At 50.8% G+C, this 15,102-nt stretch overlaps 1 protein-coding gene across 1 annotated transcript in view; it reads left to right on the top strand.

The window, feature by feature from the left end:
- Positions 1-15,102, top strand: part of LOC137434541 (regulator of G-protein signaling 11-like) — a 143,247-nt gene that overhangs the window by 26,477 nt on the left and 101,668 nt on the right. Inside the window, exons 9-10 of the mRNA XM_078785664.1 lie at positions 10,245-10,274; positions 10,382-10,443. Coding sequence (XP_078641790.1) covers positions 10,245-10,274; positions 10,382-10,443 — 92 coding nt within the window. The remainder of the gene's footprint in view (positions 1-10,244; positions 10,275-10,381; positions 10,444-15,102) is intronic.

Below are 15,102 nucleotides of genomic sequence, written 5' to 3'. Positions count from 1 at the left end.
TATCCCATCTCGTCTTCAGTTGTCATACCCTTCCTCCCGTCCATGGTACACGGAATCTTGTGGTGAGGCTGTTGCCCAGAAACAACTTGCCTTTGTCTCCTGGAAAGCAAATCCAACGGAAGGAAATCTCATTTCCTTTCACAAAGCCCGAAACAAGTGTGTGTCCACCCTCAGGAGAGCCAGGAAACAATATCTCTCCGTTCTCAAGACCGAACTCTCTTATCTGTCTCCCTCTTCCAAATTCTGGTGGCGTCTGGTCAAATCCGTTTCTGGTGTTTGTTCCCCCTCCATCCCCTCCCTTACCTCAAACGGCTACACAGCTGACTCCGCACGTGAAAAAGCTGAATGCCTCAACTCTGTGTTTGCCTCTAAATCTTGTGTCCCAAACCCATCCCTCTCTGTACCCACCATACCCAGTCGTACCCTGCTGCTCCTGGACTCCGTGTCCTTTCCTCCTGACAAGGTGGAAAAGTTTCTGTCAACCCTCGACTCTGATTCTGCAACTGGACCCGACGGCATCAGCCCACGGGTCCTAAAATCCTGCTCTGCTGCTCTATCTCACCCTCTCTCTGTTCTCTTCACCCTCTCTTTTGCTCAAGGTCAACTGCCATCTGCTTGGAAATCAGCCAACATCACCGCTTTGCACAAAAAAGGTGCAAAAACAGATCCTAGCAACTACAGACCAATCAGCCTTCTCCCAATTATCAGCAAAGTCATGGAATCCATCATTGCTTCGGATATGAAATCTTTCCTCTTCTCCAATGGCTTGATCTCTGATCATCAATTTGGTTTCAGACCAGGTCACTCTACTCTGGACATGCTGCTTCTGCTGTCTCAACAATGGATGGAGGTCCTCAATGCCAAACAGGAAATTAGAGCTGTCTCCCTCGACATATCACGTGCCTTCGACACGGTCTGGCACCCCGCTCTGCTCACCAAACTCTCCTCCTTTGGTATCCATGGAAATCTCCACGCATGGCTGGCGGACTTCCTCTCTAGTCGTCGTCAACGTGTGGCCCTGAATGGGTTTCTCTCATCTCCTCTTCCTGTTCAGGCTGGAGTTCCCCAAGGCAGTGTTCTGGGCCCCGTGCTTTTTCTGGTCTTCATCAATGATCTCTCTGACTCTCTCGAAAATCCTCTCTATCTCTTTGCTGATGACTCCACTCTCTGCCGCTCCATTCCTCTTCCCTCAGATCGGCAGTCTGCTGCCTCCTCACTCTCTGAAGACCTGGACAAAATCACAGACTGGTCAAACAAGTGGAACATGTCTTTCAATCCTGAAAATCTCACACTCTTACTATGTCTCTCCGAAAAGATCGACTGGACAACCCTCCCATCTACTTTCTCAACAATCCTCTCCAAGAAGTTCTGTCGCTCAAGATTTTGGGTCTCACTATCTGCCATGATCTTTCTTGGGAAAACCACATTTCCAAGCTGGCCTCCAAAGCCAGTCGCCGACTGGGCATCCTCCGTCGTGCGAAGTCCTTCCTCGGCACACCTGAGCTCCTCACCACATACAAGGCTTTCATCTGCAGCTCAATGGAATACTGTTCTCCTCTCTGGGCCGGTGCTCCTGCCTCACACCTAGCTCGGCTTCACGCTGTTGAAACCAAAGCTTTCAGAATTATTGGAATCTCCCGCGATGAAGCTATCTCTGAGGGCCTTTCACTCACTCACCGCAGGCAGGTAGGTGGTCTTTCTGTCTTCTACCGACTCCTCTCCGGCCTTGCACCCCCAGCTCTCTCTGTGCTCTGTCCCCCAAATATTCCTACAGGTCGCACAAGATCTGCCAGCAACCCTCTGATGGTTAAACTGCCGAAATCTCGGCTCTCTGCTCACCTTCACTCTTTCATTCCTCTTTTCTCCCGCCTCTGGAACAAACTCCCTCACTCCCTTCAATCCCACTCCTCCCTCCAGGTCTTTAAAACAGCTGTTCACCACCATCTCTTATGTCTGCCCATCCAAAACCTTGATCTTTTCTACCCCCGCTAATTCACCCCAGATCCACCTTGTTTGAAATTCCAACTTCTTTCCTGGAAGTCCTGGCAGTGTCCATATGTTTTATACCTCTCCCACCGCCCCCTTCCCATGCCCCCCCCCCCCCCCAAAGCCCTCGCCCTCTCTCAGATCTCTCGATGTCTCCATGTCTCTCGGTCCCTGCTCTCAAATGTTGTGTTTGTGTCCTTCCCCCTCTCTCCCCATCTTGTCTACCGCTCCCGATGTTATATGATTTATGTGTCGGTTTGTCTTTCTGTGTGATTAATGTTCGCTCTTTCACGAGCCTCGATCTTGTATAAAAAAAAAAAAAAAAAAAAAAAAGAGCAAAAACTCTACCTTGAAGTCCAAGGAACCACAGTTGACATTGCGATTCAGAGCAGAAACTCTACCAGGAGGTCCAAGGAACCACAGTTGACATTGCGAGTCAGAGCAGAAACTCTACCAGGAAGTCCAAAGAACCACAGTTGACATTGCAAGTCAGAGCAAAAACTCAACCTTGAAGTCCAAGGAACAAAAGTTGACATTGCGAGTCAGAGCAGAAACTCTACCAGGAAGTCCAAGGAACCACAGTTGACATTGAAAGTCAGAGCAGAAACTCTACCATGAAGTCCAAGGAACCACAGTTGACATTGCAAGTCAGAGCAGAAACTCGACCAGGAAGTCCAAGGAACCACAGATGACATTGCAAGTCAGAGCAGAAACTCTACCATGAAGTCCAAGGAACCACAGTTGACATTGCGAGTCAGAGCAGAAACTCTACCAGGAAGTCCAAGGAACCACAGTTGACATTGCGAGTCAGAGCAGAAACTCTACCAGGAAGTCCAAGGAACCACAGTTGACATTGCAATTCAGAGCAGAAACTCTACCAGGAAGTCCAAAGAACCACAGTTGACATTGCAAGTCAGAGCAAAAACTCTACCTTGAAGTCCAAGGAACCACAGTTGACATTGCGAGTCAGAGCAGAAACTCTACCAGGAAGTCCAAGGAACCACAGTTGACATTGAAAGTCAGAGCAGAAACTCTACCATGAAGTCCAAGGAACCACAGTTGACATTGCAAGTCAGAGCAGAAACTCTACCATGAAGTCCAAGGAACCACAGTTGACATTGCAATTCAGAGCAGAAACTCTACCAGGAAGTCCAAAGAACCACAGTTGACATTGCAAGTCAGAGCAAAAACTCTACCTTGAAGTCCAAGGAACCACAGTTGACATTGCGATTCAGAGCAGAAACTCTACCAGGAGGTCCAAGGAACCACAGTTGACATTGCGAGTCAGAGCAGAAACTCTACCAGGAAGTCCAAAGAACCACAGTTGACATTGCAAGTCAGAGCAAAAACTCAAACTTGAAGTCCAAGGAACCACAGTTGACATTGCGAGTCAGAGCAGAAACTCTACCAGGAAGTCCAAGGAACCACAGTTGACATTGAAAGTCAGAGCAGAAACTCTACCATGAAGTCCAAGGAACCACAGTTGACATTGCAAGTCAGAGCAGAAACTCGACCAGGAAGTCCAAGGAACCACAGTTGACATTGCAAGTCAGAGCAGAAACTCTACCATGAAGTCCAAGGAACCACAGTTGACATTGCGAGTCAGAGCAGAAACTCTACCAGGAAGTCCAAGGAACCACAGTTGACATTGCGAGTCAGAGCAGAAACTCTACCAGGAAGTCCAAGGAACCACAGTTGACATTGCAATTCAGAGCAGAAACTCTACCAGGAAGTCCAAAGAACCACAGTTGACATTGCAAGTCAGAGCAAAAACTCTACCTTGAAGTCCAAGGAACCACAGTTGACATTGCGAGTCAGAGCAGAAACTCTACCAGGAAGTCCAAGGAACCACAGTTGACATTGAAAGTCAGAGCAGAAACTCCACCATGAAGTCCAAGGAACCACAGTTGACATTGCAAGTCAGAGCAGAAACTCTACCATGAAGTCCAAGGAACCACAGTTGAAATTGCGAGTCAGAGCAAAAACCCTACCATGAAGTCCAAGGAACCACAGTTGACATTGCGAGTCAGAGCAAAAACTCTACCATCAAGTCCAAGGAACCACAGTTGACATTGCGAGTCAGAGCAAAAACTCTACCATGAAGTCCAAGGAACCACAGTTGACATTGCGAGTCAGAGCAAAAACTCTACCATGAAGTCCAAGGAACCACAGTTGACATTGCGAATCAGAGCAAAAACTCTACCATGAAGTCCAAGGAACCACAGTTGACATTGCGAGTCAGAGCAAAAACTCTACCATGAAGTCCAAGGAACCACAGTTGACATTGCGAGTCAGAGCAGAAACTCTACCATGAAGTCCAAGGAACCACAGTTGACATTGCAAGTCAGAGCAGAAACTCTACCATGAAGTCCAAGGAACCACAGTTGACATTGCGAGTCAGAGCAAAAAGTCTACCATGAAGTCCAAGGAACCACAGTTGACATTGCGAATCAGAGCAAAAACTCTACCATGAAGTCCAAGGAACCACAGTTGACATTGCGAGTCAGAGCAAAAACTGTACCATGAAGTCCAAGGAACCACAGTTGACATTGTGAGTCAGAGCAAAAACTCTACCATGAAGTCCAAGGAACCACAGTTGACATTGCGAGTCAGAGCAAAAACTCTACCATGAAGTCCAAGGAACCACAGTTGACATTGCGAGTCAGAGCAAAAACTCTTCCATGAAGTCCAAGGAACTGCCCGTAGAAATCTGAAATATAATTGTGAGGAGGCATAGATCTCTGGGGAAGGATGTAAAACAATTTTGAGAGTGTTTAAAGTTCCCAAGAGCACAATGAACTCCATCATTAGGAAATGAAAGGAATATGGAACTACCCAGACTCTTCCTAGAGCAGGCCGTCCGACCAAACTGAGCAACCGGACAAGAAGGACCTTGGTCAGGTTTGTGAGGAAGAACCCAATGGCCACTCTGACAGAACTACCGAGTTCCTTGGCTGAGATGGGAGAACCTGCCGGAAGGACCACAGTCTCTGCAGCACTTCACAAATGTAGGCTTTATGGGAGAGTGGCCAGACAAAAGCCAATCCTGAGAAAAAGGCACATTATAGCACACCTGGAGTTTTCAAAAAAGCACATGGAAGACTCTGCGCACGAGGAAGAAGATTCTGTGGCCTGATGAGATGAAAATTTAACTCTTCGGCCTGAATGGAAAGCACTACGTCTGGCGGAAACCGAGCACAGCTCATCACCCATAACTAACACCATCCCTATCGGGAAGCCTCTGAAACCCTAAAACGGATCTCGTCAAAAGGTTTCATGATTGTGTGCCTTTTAAAAGGCTACCAGGTAGCCCTCCTCTCAACCCAACCCTCTTTCCTCTAAAAAAAAAATATTGAAGGAGCTGGGGCTCCCACGTCGATCGGAAGAATGGACGCGACAAAAAGCTGGAATTCATCCGAGTTGCTTTATTCAAACCAAACACTCAGGCACTCTGAAAAGCCCGTTTATCGGGCAGCAATATATATACATATTATCCCGGAGCGTTTACCCAGGAAAGGCGAGAGGGGGCGTGGCCCAGCGTCCTGGCTGCGGCCTGGCAAGTTGAGGGCGAGCCTGCCCGGGCGTCCTGGACGAGCCCGGCATGGTGATCGCTCCGCGTCCTTGATAGGTGCAAGGCGATTGTGAAAACCCAGCGGTAGCTGCTACACACGTCCCCCCAGAATCGACTTGCACCGGCAGGGTCAATTTGAGGGGGGTCCTGATGACCCGGCCGAAGCGACCCCTGGCGGGTCGTGGGAGGGGGTCCGGTGTGGTGGTGGGCGGTCGAGTGGGGGGCACCGTGGACGGGGGGCGGCCTCGCCGTGGCGGAAGGGCCACCCGTGGTGGGTGGTCGACGTCCACGTGCGCCGGCTTGAGGCGGTCCACCGCAATCCGGTCCGACCTGCCGCCGATGTCGATGACGAACGACTTGTCGTCCCGTCGCAGCACCCGGAAGGGCCCGTCGTACGGCGGCCGGAGTGGCCCCCGATGTGCGTCGTGACGCACAAAAACATACTTCGCTGTGCGAAGTGCTGGGGGGACGTAGGACTGGGGGTCACCGTGGTGGGATGTTGGCACGGGGGCAAACTGTCGGGCGGCCTCCTGGAGGTCCGAGCGCTGGTGAGCTGCGGACCAGGGACTGGTAGCGTCGGGCACGAATTCGCCCGGGACGCGTAGCGCCTGGCCATAGACATGTTCGGCGGTGGATGCCTGGAGGTCCTCCTTGGGGGCCGTGCGGAGGCCCAAAAGGACCCACGGCAGCCGGTCAGCCCAACCGCCATCTTGAAGGCCGGCCATGAGCGCGGCCTTCATGGAGCGGTGGAATCGCTCGCACAACCCGTTTGCTTGGGGGTGGTAGGCCGTAGTACGGTGGAGCTTGACCCCCAGGTTGCGGGCGACCGCGCCCCACAGCTCGGAGGTGAACTGTGGTCCGCGGTCTGACGAGATGTCCGCCGGTGCGCCGAAGCGGGCGACCCAGGTGGCGATGAAAGCCTGCGCCACATCGGCGGTGGTGGTGGAGACGAGGGGAACGGCCTCCGGCCACCTGGTGGTCCTGTCCACCATGGTGAGCAGGTGTGTGAACCCCCGTGACGGGGGGAGGGGGCCCACCAGATCCACGTTGACGTGGTCGAAACGTCGTTCGGGCACGGTGAAAGGTGCCAGCGGGGCCTGGGTGTGTCGGTGGACCTTGGCCCGTTGGCAGGCCGTGCAGGTGCTGGTCCAATCGCGGACGTCCCGACGAAGGCCGTGCCAGACGAATCGCGCCGACACCAGCTTCTGGGAAGCTTTCCGGCCCGGGTGGGAAAGGCCGTGGAGGGAGGCGAAGATGCGGCGTTGCCAGGTGACGGGCACGATGGGGTGAGGCTGGCCTTGGAAGACGTCGCAGAGCAGGACAGTGTCCGCGAAGGGGATGTCGGCCAGGCGGAGGCCCGTGTCCGCCGCCCGGAGGGCTTGCACCGTGGTGTCGGTGGTTTGGTCCGCCGCCATAAGCGCAAAGTCCACGCCGAGGTGGACCGCGTTCGCGCTGGCCCGGGAAAGACAGTCGGCCACGGCGTTGTTTTTGCCGGCGACGTGCCGGATGTCCGTGGTAAACTCCGACACGCGGGGAGGTGGCGCTGTTGGCGGGCCGACCATGGCTCCGTGACCTTGGCCATGGCGTAAACCAACGGCTTGTGGTCGACGAACGCCGTGAAAGGTCGGCCCTCCAGGAGGTGGCGGAAATGGCGGACGGCCAGGTGAAGACCGAGGAGCTCCCGGTCAAACGTGCTGTATTTGAGCTCGTTCGGCCGGAGCTGCCGGCTGAAAAAAGCGAGTGGCTGCCAAACCCCGTTCACCCATTGCTCATGTACGGCGCCCACCGCGTAGTCGGAGGCATCCGTGGTGAGGGCGATGGGAGCGTTGAGCACCGGGTGAGCGAGCAGTGTTGCGTCGGCGAGGGCCCGCTTTGAGCTTTGGAAGGCCGCATCCATTGCTGCAGACCAGGCGATGTCGTGCTTGGCCGGCTTGCCCCGGAGGGCTTCGTAGAGGGGCCGCATGAGTTGAGCAGCGCGGGCCACGAAGCGGTGATAAAAATTCACCATTCCCAGGAATTCCTGCAGGGCCTTTATGGTGCGGGGACGCGGGAACGTGGTGATGGCCTCGACCTTGGTTGGCAGCGGCACGGCCCCGTTCTTGGTGATGTGGTGGCCCAAAAAATCAACGGCCGTCGTGCCGAAGTGGCATTTGGCCGGGTTGACGATGAGGCCGTGCTCGCTGAGGCGCCCGAACAGTGTTCGGAGGTGGAGGAGGTGCTCGGCCCGGGACGTGCTGGCGACGAGGATGTCGTCCAGGTAAATGAAAAGGAACGGCAGGTCACGCAGCACGCCGTCCATCAAGCGCTGGAACGCCTGAGCCGCGTTCTTGAGACCAAACGGCATCCGCAAGAATTCGAATAAGCCGAACGGCGTGATGACTGCCGTTTTAGGGACGTCGGCCGCCCTGACAGGTACCTGGTGATATCCCCGTATGAGATCAATTTTCGAAAAAATGACCCGTCCCGCCAGACGGGCGGAGAAGTCTTGGATATGCGGGATCGGGTACCTGTCGGGGGTGGTAGCGTCATTGAGACGGCGGTAGTCGCCACACGGGCGCCATCCACCCCCCGGCTTTGGCACGATGTGCAGTGGCGAGGCCCACGCGCTATCGGAGCGCCGCACGATGCCGAGGTGCTCCAACGCGTCGAATTCGGCCTTAGCCACGGCGAGCTTGGCTGGGTCGAGGCGGCAGGCCCTGGCGTAGACCGACGGGCCCGTGGTTGGTATGTGGTGCTCGATCCCATGCCGTACTGCGACGGCCGAAAACGTCGGCCGCGTGAGGGCCGGGAACTGCGTGAGCAGGCGAGCAAACTCGTTCGCCGCCGGGACGGCGCATGCCAGCTCGGTCGGCGCGGAGCTGCTCAATGTGCATATCAGGGAGCTGAAGGTTTCGGCGTTGATTAAACGACGCCGTTGGACGTCCACCAGCAGTCCGTGTGCGCAGAGGAAGTCGGCGCCTAGCAGAGCCATGGGCACGTTTGCGGTTACAAACGTCCAAGCAAAGCGTTGGCCGCCGAAGCAGAGGGTGACGTTGCGCGGGCCGAAGGTGCGGATGGTCGATCCGTTGGCCGCAACCAAGGAGGGGCCGCAACCCGCGGCCTGCCTGTCCTGGTCAGAGGTGGGTATGACGCTCAGTTGGGCGCCGGTGTCGCACAGGAAGCGCCGTCCGGACGCTTTATCCATGATGAACAGTAAGTTGCCCGTGTGGCCGGCGCTCATGGCTGGTAATGAACGCCGGCCCGGCCGTTTCCCGGCCTGCCGAAGGTGCACGGGGGTCGGCATGTCCGGGCCTTCTGTCCGAACCTGGCATGATAGTAACACCACGCTTGGTCAGGTGGAGGCCCCAGTCGTCGTGCTGGAGGTGGTCGGCTCGGTGTAGCCGCCGCCAATTGCGTCGGCAGTTCGGTCGTCGACCGTGCCGGGTGCTCGGGCGCCATGGGTGTTGCGTCGGACGGCGGTGGGTCCCATGTCGCCGCTGCGATGCGCTGGCCTGCGGCGGAGATCTTGTCGGCTTCTCTGGCAAGGGCTCGGGGATCTGTGATCGTCGTGCTTGCCAGGGCGAGGCGTACCGGGTTAGGCAGCTGACGGAGGAACAGCTCCCGGAACAGGAATGCCGGAGAGTGCTCGCCGAGCAGTGAAAGCATGTAGTCCATTCGCTCGGAAGGGCGCGTGTCGCCGAGCTCAGGCAGGTCGAGCAGGCGCCGTGCGCGTTCCGCCGATGGGAGGGCGAAAGCGTCGAGGAGAAGCTTCTTAATCGCGCTGTATTTGTCAGCGGCTGGCGGGCTCTCGAGGAGGCTCAGGGCGCGGGCCGCGGTGGCCGAACCGAGCGCTGCTACCACATGGTGGAAGCGGGTGTCGTCGGCCGTGATGCCTCGCAGGGCGAACAGGGAATCCGCCTGTGTGAACCAAACCGCCGCGTGAGCCTCCCAGAAGGTAGGCAGTTTAAGGGCGACTGCCGTGTCCATGTCGGTAGGTCACCAATGAAGGAGCTGGGGCTCCCACGTCGATCGGAAGAATGGACGCGACAAAAAGCTGGAATTCATTCGAGTTGCTTTATTCAAACCAAACACTCAGGCACTCTGAAAAGCCCGTTTATCGGGCAGCAATATATATACATATTATCCCGGAGCGTTTGCCCAGGAAAGGCGAGAGGGGGCATGCCCGGGCGTCCCGACCGAGGCCTGGCAAGTTGAGCGCGGGCCTGCCCGGGCGTCCTGGACGAGCCCGGCATGGTGATCGCTCCGCGTCCTTGATAGGTGCAAGGCGATTGTGAAAACCCAGCGGTAGCCGCTACAATATATTTATATAAATCACAAAAACAAGTTGTTTATAATATTCTTTCTGTAATAAATAAGTTAATCGAATAATATTTGTATTTTATGAGTTTTTATTTGTTTTTATCGGAGGTTCGCTTTGGGAGCTTTGTGCATCCAGGAAGTGGTTGTGGACTGAGAATGATAATTCACTCAACATGGTAAACTGCTCATGGGGTTGTGACCATTGAGACAAGGTGGTTCACCTGAGAAATTGAAAGGTTGCCTCGAATATCGTTGAATTGCTTCGTGCTTGAGACTTCTCGGACACAAATAAAGCTCCAACAATATGATTCCGCAGCAAACTATAAGGTAGATCATTGATGTGCTCGAATCGAAATGTGATCTCACCATGTGCTTCCCTCTGTTGCAGCAAAAATCAGCCGAGTATTATAAAACGGAGGTAAGGATTTGAACACCAGTTACCATGGGTGTGTCTGATTGTCCAATGAATGATGATGTTATTTGGAATTGACGTGGCTTATGAACCCCCTTCCCTCCACCCTACAGATCTACTATTGCAGCAAAGCGCTGGTTAGAGCTCGAGTGAAATCGTCCACTTCTTTGGAAGGGTGAGTTGCACCTGATCGAGATCCTCACCAGCATGGGAGGTCTTGAATGAACCTGTATTCGCTAACCTGTACATGAATGCAGTCTGTGTGCTGCACTTTACTCTAACACAAGATAATATTTTTAGCTCACCTGGAATGTACTTCTAGGGAGCTTATGGGATGGTGCGTCGTCCGTCAGTCCAGCATTCAGTCCGTCAGTCCATCATTCAGTCCGTCATTCAGTCAGTCAGTCCATCATTTATTCAGTCAGTCAGTCTGTCATTCAGTCCGTCAGTCCATCATTCAGTCAGTCAGTCCGTCATTTATTCAGTCAGTCAGTCTGTCATTCAGTCAGTCAGTCAGTCTGTCATTCAGTCAGTCAGTCTGTCATTCAGTCAGTCTGTTCATCATTCAGTCACTCAATCTGTCATTCAGTCAGTCTGTTCGTCATTCAGTCAGTCAGTCTGTCATTCAGTCAGTCTGTCATTGTCAGTCTGTCATTCAGTCAGTCAGTCTGTCATTCAGTCAGTCAGTCTGTCATTCAGTCAGTCTGTCATTCAGTCAGTCAGTCTGTCATTCAGTCAGTCAGTCCGTCAGTCAGTCTGTCATTCAGTCAGTCTGTTCATCATTCATTCAGTCAGTCCGTCATTCAGTCAGTCAGTCCGTCATTCAGTCTGCCATTCAGTCAGTCAGTCTGTCATTCAGTCAGTCTGTTCGTCATTCAGTCAGTCCATCATTCAGTGAATCCGTCCATCAGTCAGTCAGTCGGTCCATCAGTCAGTCAGTCAGTCCATCCGTCAGTCAGTCCATCAGTCAGTCAGTCCATCAGTCAGTCAGTCCATCAGTCAGTCAGTCCATCAGTCAGTCAGTCCATCAGTCTGCTCGTCAGTCCGTAAACACGTTCAACTTCTTCTCCAAAGTTGCTGAAGGGATTGTGACCAAACTTGACTAAAATGATATTCGTTATGTTGCAACTCAAGTTTGTTCACAGCAGTAAAAAAAATAAATAAATAAATAAAGGGAGTCTACCGAGGGTCAAAGTGGGTCCAGATTTGATCCCCCAAAATGGGAATTTGCTTTTTCCTTTAAACTACACACGCTGTTTCGATGAAATTTGACCACAACCTTCATCGCCTGTGAATTCCGTGATGACCAAAGTTTGTTCAAGCAATTTCATGTCAAGAAGCTCAATCTCAGGGTCTGCTTCATGCTCACCGTCTGCAAGTTGGTAACCTTGCTTTATTGTATTTTACCAGCTCTATATTTGTCTTACTCCTGTCTTCCTCATACTCTTTCTCCTGTCTTCCTCTTACTCTTTCTCCTGTCTTACTCTTACTCTCACTCCTGTCTTTCTCTTACTCTTTCTCCTGTCTTCCTCTTACTCTTTCTCCTGTCTTCCTCTTACTCTTTCTCCTGTCTTCCTCTTACTCTTTCTCCTGTCTTCCTCTTACTCTTTCTCCTGTCTTACTCTTACTCTCACTCCTGTCTTCCTCATACTCTTTCTCCTGTCTTCCTCTTACTTTTTCTCCTGTCTTACTCTTACTCTCACTCCTGTCTTTCTCTTACTCTTTCTCCTGTCTTCCTCTTACTCTTTCTCCTGTCTTCCTCTTACTCTTTCTCCTGTCTTCCTCTTACTCTTTCTCCTGTCTTCCTCTTACTCTTTCTCCTGTCTTCCTCTTACTCTTTCTCCTGTCTTCCTCTTACTCTTTCTCCTGTCTTCCTCTTACTCTTTCTCCTGTCTTACTCTTACTCTTTCTCCTGTCTTACTCTTACTCTCACTCCTGTCTTCCTCATACTCTTTCTCCTGTCTTCCTCTTACTCTTTCTCCTGTCTTCCTCTTACTCTTTCTCCTGTCTTACTCTTACTCTCACTCCTGTCTTTCTCTTACTCTCTCTCCTGTCTTTCTCTTACTCTTTCTCCTGTCTTACTCTTACTCTTACTCCTGTCTTTCTCTTACTCTTACTCCTGTCTTACTCTTACTCTTACTCCTGTCTTTCTCTTACTCTTACTCCTGTCTTTCTCTTACTCTTTCTCCTGTCTTCCTCTTACTCTTTCTCCTGTCTTCCTCTTACTCTTTCTCCTGTCTTCCTCTTACTCTTTCTCCTGTCTTACTCTTACTCTCACTCCTGTCTTTCTCTTACTCTCTCTCCTGTCTTTCTCTTACTCTTTCTCCTGTCTTGCTCTTACTCTTACTCCTGTCTTTCTCTTACTCTTACTCCTGTCTTACTCTTACTCTTTCTCCTGTCTTACTCTTACTCTCACTCCTGTCTTTCTCTTACTCTCTGTCCTGTCTTTCTCTTACTCTTTCTCCTGTCTTACTCTTACTCTTACTCCTGTCTTTCTCTTACTCTTACTCCTGTCTTACTCTTACTCTTACTCCTGTCTTACACTTACTCTCACTCCTGTCTTTCTCTTACTCTTTCTCCTGTCTTTCTCTTACTCTTTCTCCTGTCTTACTCTTACTCTTTCTCCTGTCTTACTCTTACTCTTTCTCCTGTCTTACTCTTACTCTTACTCTCACTCCTGTCTTTCTCTTACTCTTTCTCCGGTCTTACTCTTACTCTTTCTCCTGTCTTTCTCTTACTCTTCCTCCTGTCTTTCTCTTACTCTTTCTCCTGTCTTTCTCTTACTCTTACTCCTGTCTTTCTCTTACTCTTACTCCTGTCTTTCTCTTACTCTTACTCCTGTCTTACTCTTACTCTTACTCCTGTCTTTCTCTTACTCTTACTCCTGTCTTACTCTTACTCTTACTCCTGTCTTTCTCTTACTCTTTCTCCTGTCTTTCTCTTACTCTTTCTCCTGTCTTTCTCTTACTCTTCCTCCTGTCTTTCTCTTACTCTTTCTCCTGTCTTACTCTTACTCTTACTCCTGTCTTTCTCTTACTCTTACTCCTGTCTTACTCTTACTCTTACTCCTGTCTTTCTCTTACTCTTACTCCTGTCTTTCTCTTACTCTTTCTCCTGTCTTACTCTTACTCTTACTCCTGTCTTTCTCTTACTCTTTCTCCTGTCTTACTCTTACTCTTACTCTTACTCCTGTCTTTCTCTTACTCTTTCTCCTGTCTTACTCTTACTCTCACTCCTGTCTTTCTCTTACTCTTTCTCCTGTCTTACTCTTACTCTTACTCCTGTCTTTCTCTTACTCTTTCTCCTGTCTTACTCTTACTCTTTCTCCTGTCTTACTCTTACTCTTACTCCTGTCTTTCTCTTACTCTTTCTCCTGTCTTACTCTTACTCCTGTCTTTCTCTTACTCTTTCTCCTGTCTTACTCTTACTCTCACTCCTGTCTTTCTCTTACTCTTTCTCCTGTCTTACTCTTACTCTTACTCCTGTCTTACTCTTACTCGTACTCCTGTCTTACTCTTACTCTTTCTCCTGTCTTACTCTTACTCTTACTCCTGTCTTACTCTTACTCTTTCTCCAGTCTTACTCTTACTCTCACTCCTGTCTTTCTCTTACTCTTACTCTTGTCTTTCTCTTACTCTTTCTCCTGTCTTACTCTTACTCTTACTCCTGTCTTACTCTTACTCTCACTCCTGTCTTTCTCTTACTCTTTCTCCTGTCTTACTCTTACTCTCACTCCTGTCTTTCTCTTACTCTTTCTCCTGTCTTACTCTTACTCTTACTCCTGTCTTACTCTTACTCTTTCTCCTGTCTTACTCTTACTCTTTCTCCTGTCTTACTCTTACTCTTACTCGTACTCCTGTCTTACTCTTACTCGTACTCCTGTCTTACTCTTACTCTTTCTCCTGTCTTACTCTTACTCTTACTCGTACTCCTGTCTTACTCTTACTCGTACTCCTGTCTTACTCTTACTCTTTCTCCTGTCTTACTCTTACTCTTACTCGTACTCCTGTCTTACTCTTACTCGTACTCCTGTCTTACTCTTACTCCTGTCTTACTCTTACCCGTACTCCTGTCTTACTCTTACTCTCACTCCTGTCTTACTCTTACTCTTACTCCTGTCTTCCTCTTACTCGTACTCCTGTCTTCCTCTTACTCGTACTCCTCTCTTACTCTTACTCCTGTCTTCCTCTTACTCGTACTCCTGTCTTACTCTTACTCCTGTCTTCCTCTTACTCGTACTCCTGTCTTACTCTTACTCTCACTCCTGTCTTCCTCTTACTCGTACTCCTGTCTTACTCTTACTCTCACTCCTGTCTTACTCTTACTCGTACTCCTGTCTTACTCTTACTCTTACTCCTGTCTACCTCTTACTCGTACTCCTGTCTTACTCTTACTCGTACTCCTGTCTTCCTCTTACTCGTACTCCTGTCTTCCTCTTACTCGTACTCCTGTCTTACTCTTACTCGTACTCCTGTCTTCCTCTTACTCGTACTCCTGTCTTCCTCTTACTCGTACTCCTGTCTTCCTCTTACTCGTACTCCTCTCTTACTCTTACTCCTGTCTTCCTCTTACTCGTACTCCTCTCTTACTCTTACTCGTACTCCTGTCTTACTCTTACTCTTACTCCTGTCTTACTCTCACTCGTACTCCTGTCTTACTCTTACTCTTACTCGTACTCCTGTCTTACTCTTACTCGTACTCCTGTCTTACTCTTACTCTTACTCGTACTCCTGTCTTACTCTTACTCGTACTCCTGTCTTACTCTTCCTCTTTCTCCTGTCTTACTCTTACTCTTACTCTCACTCCTGTCTTCCTCTTACTCTTACTCCTGTCT

This window comes from Myxine glutinosa, chromosome 10 (assembly GCF_964187855.1).
Source record: "Myxine glutinosa chromosome 10, kmMyxGlut1.1, whole genome shotgun sequence".
Classification (NCBI taxonomy): domain Eukaryota; kingdom Metazoa; phylum Chordata; class Myxini; order Myxiniformes; family Myxinidae; genus Myxine; species Myxine glutinosa.
Note: the sequence above shows the minus strand (reverse complement) of the source record. Positions and strands in the feature narration are given on the sequence as shown.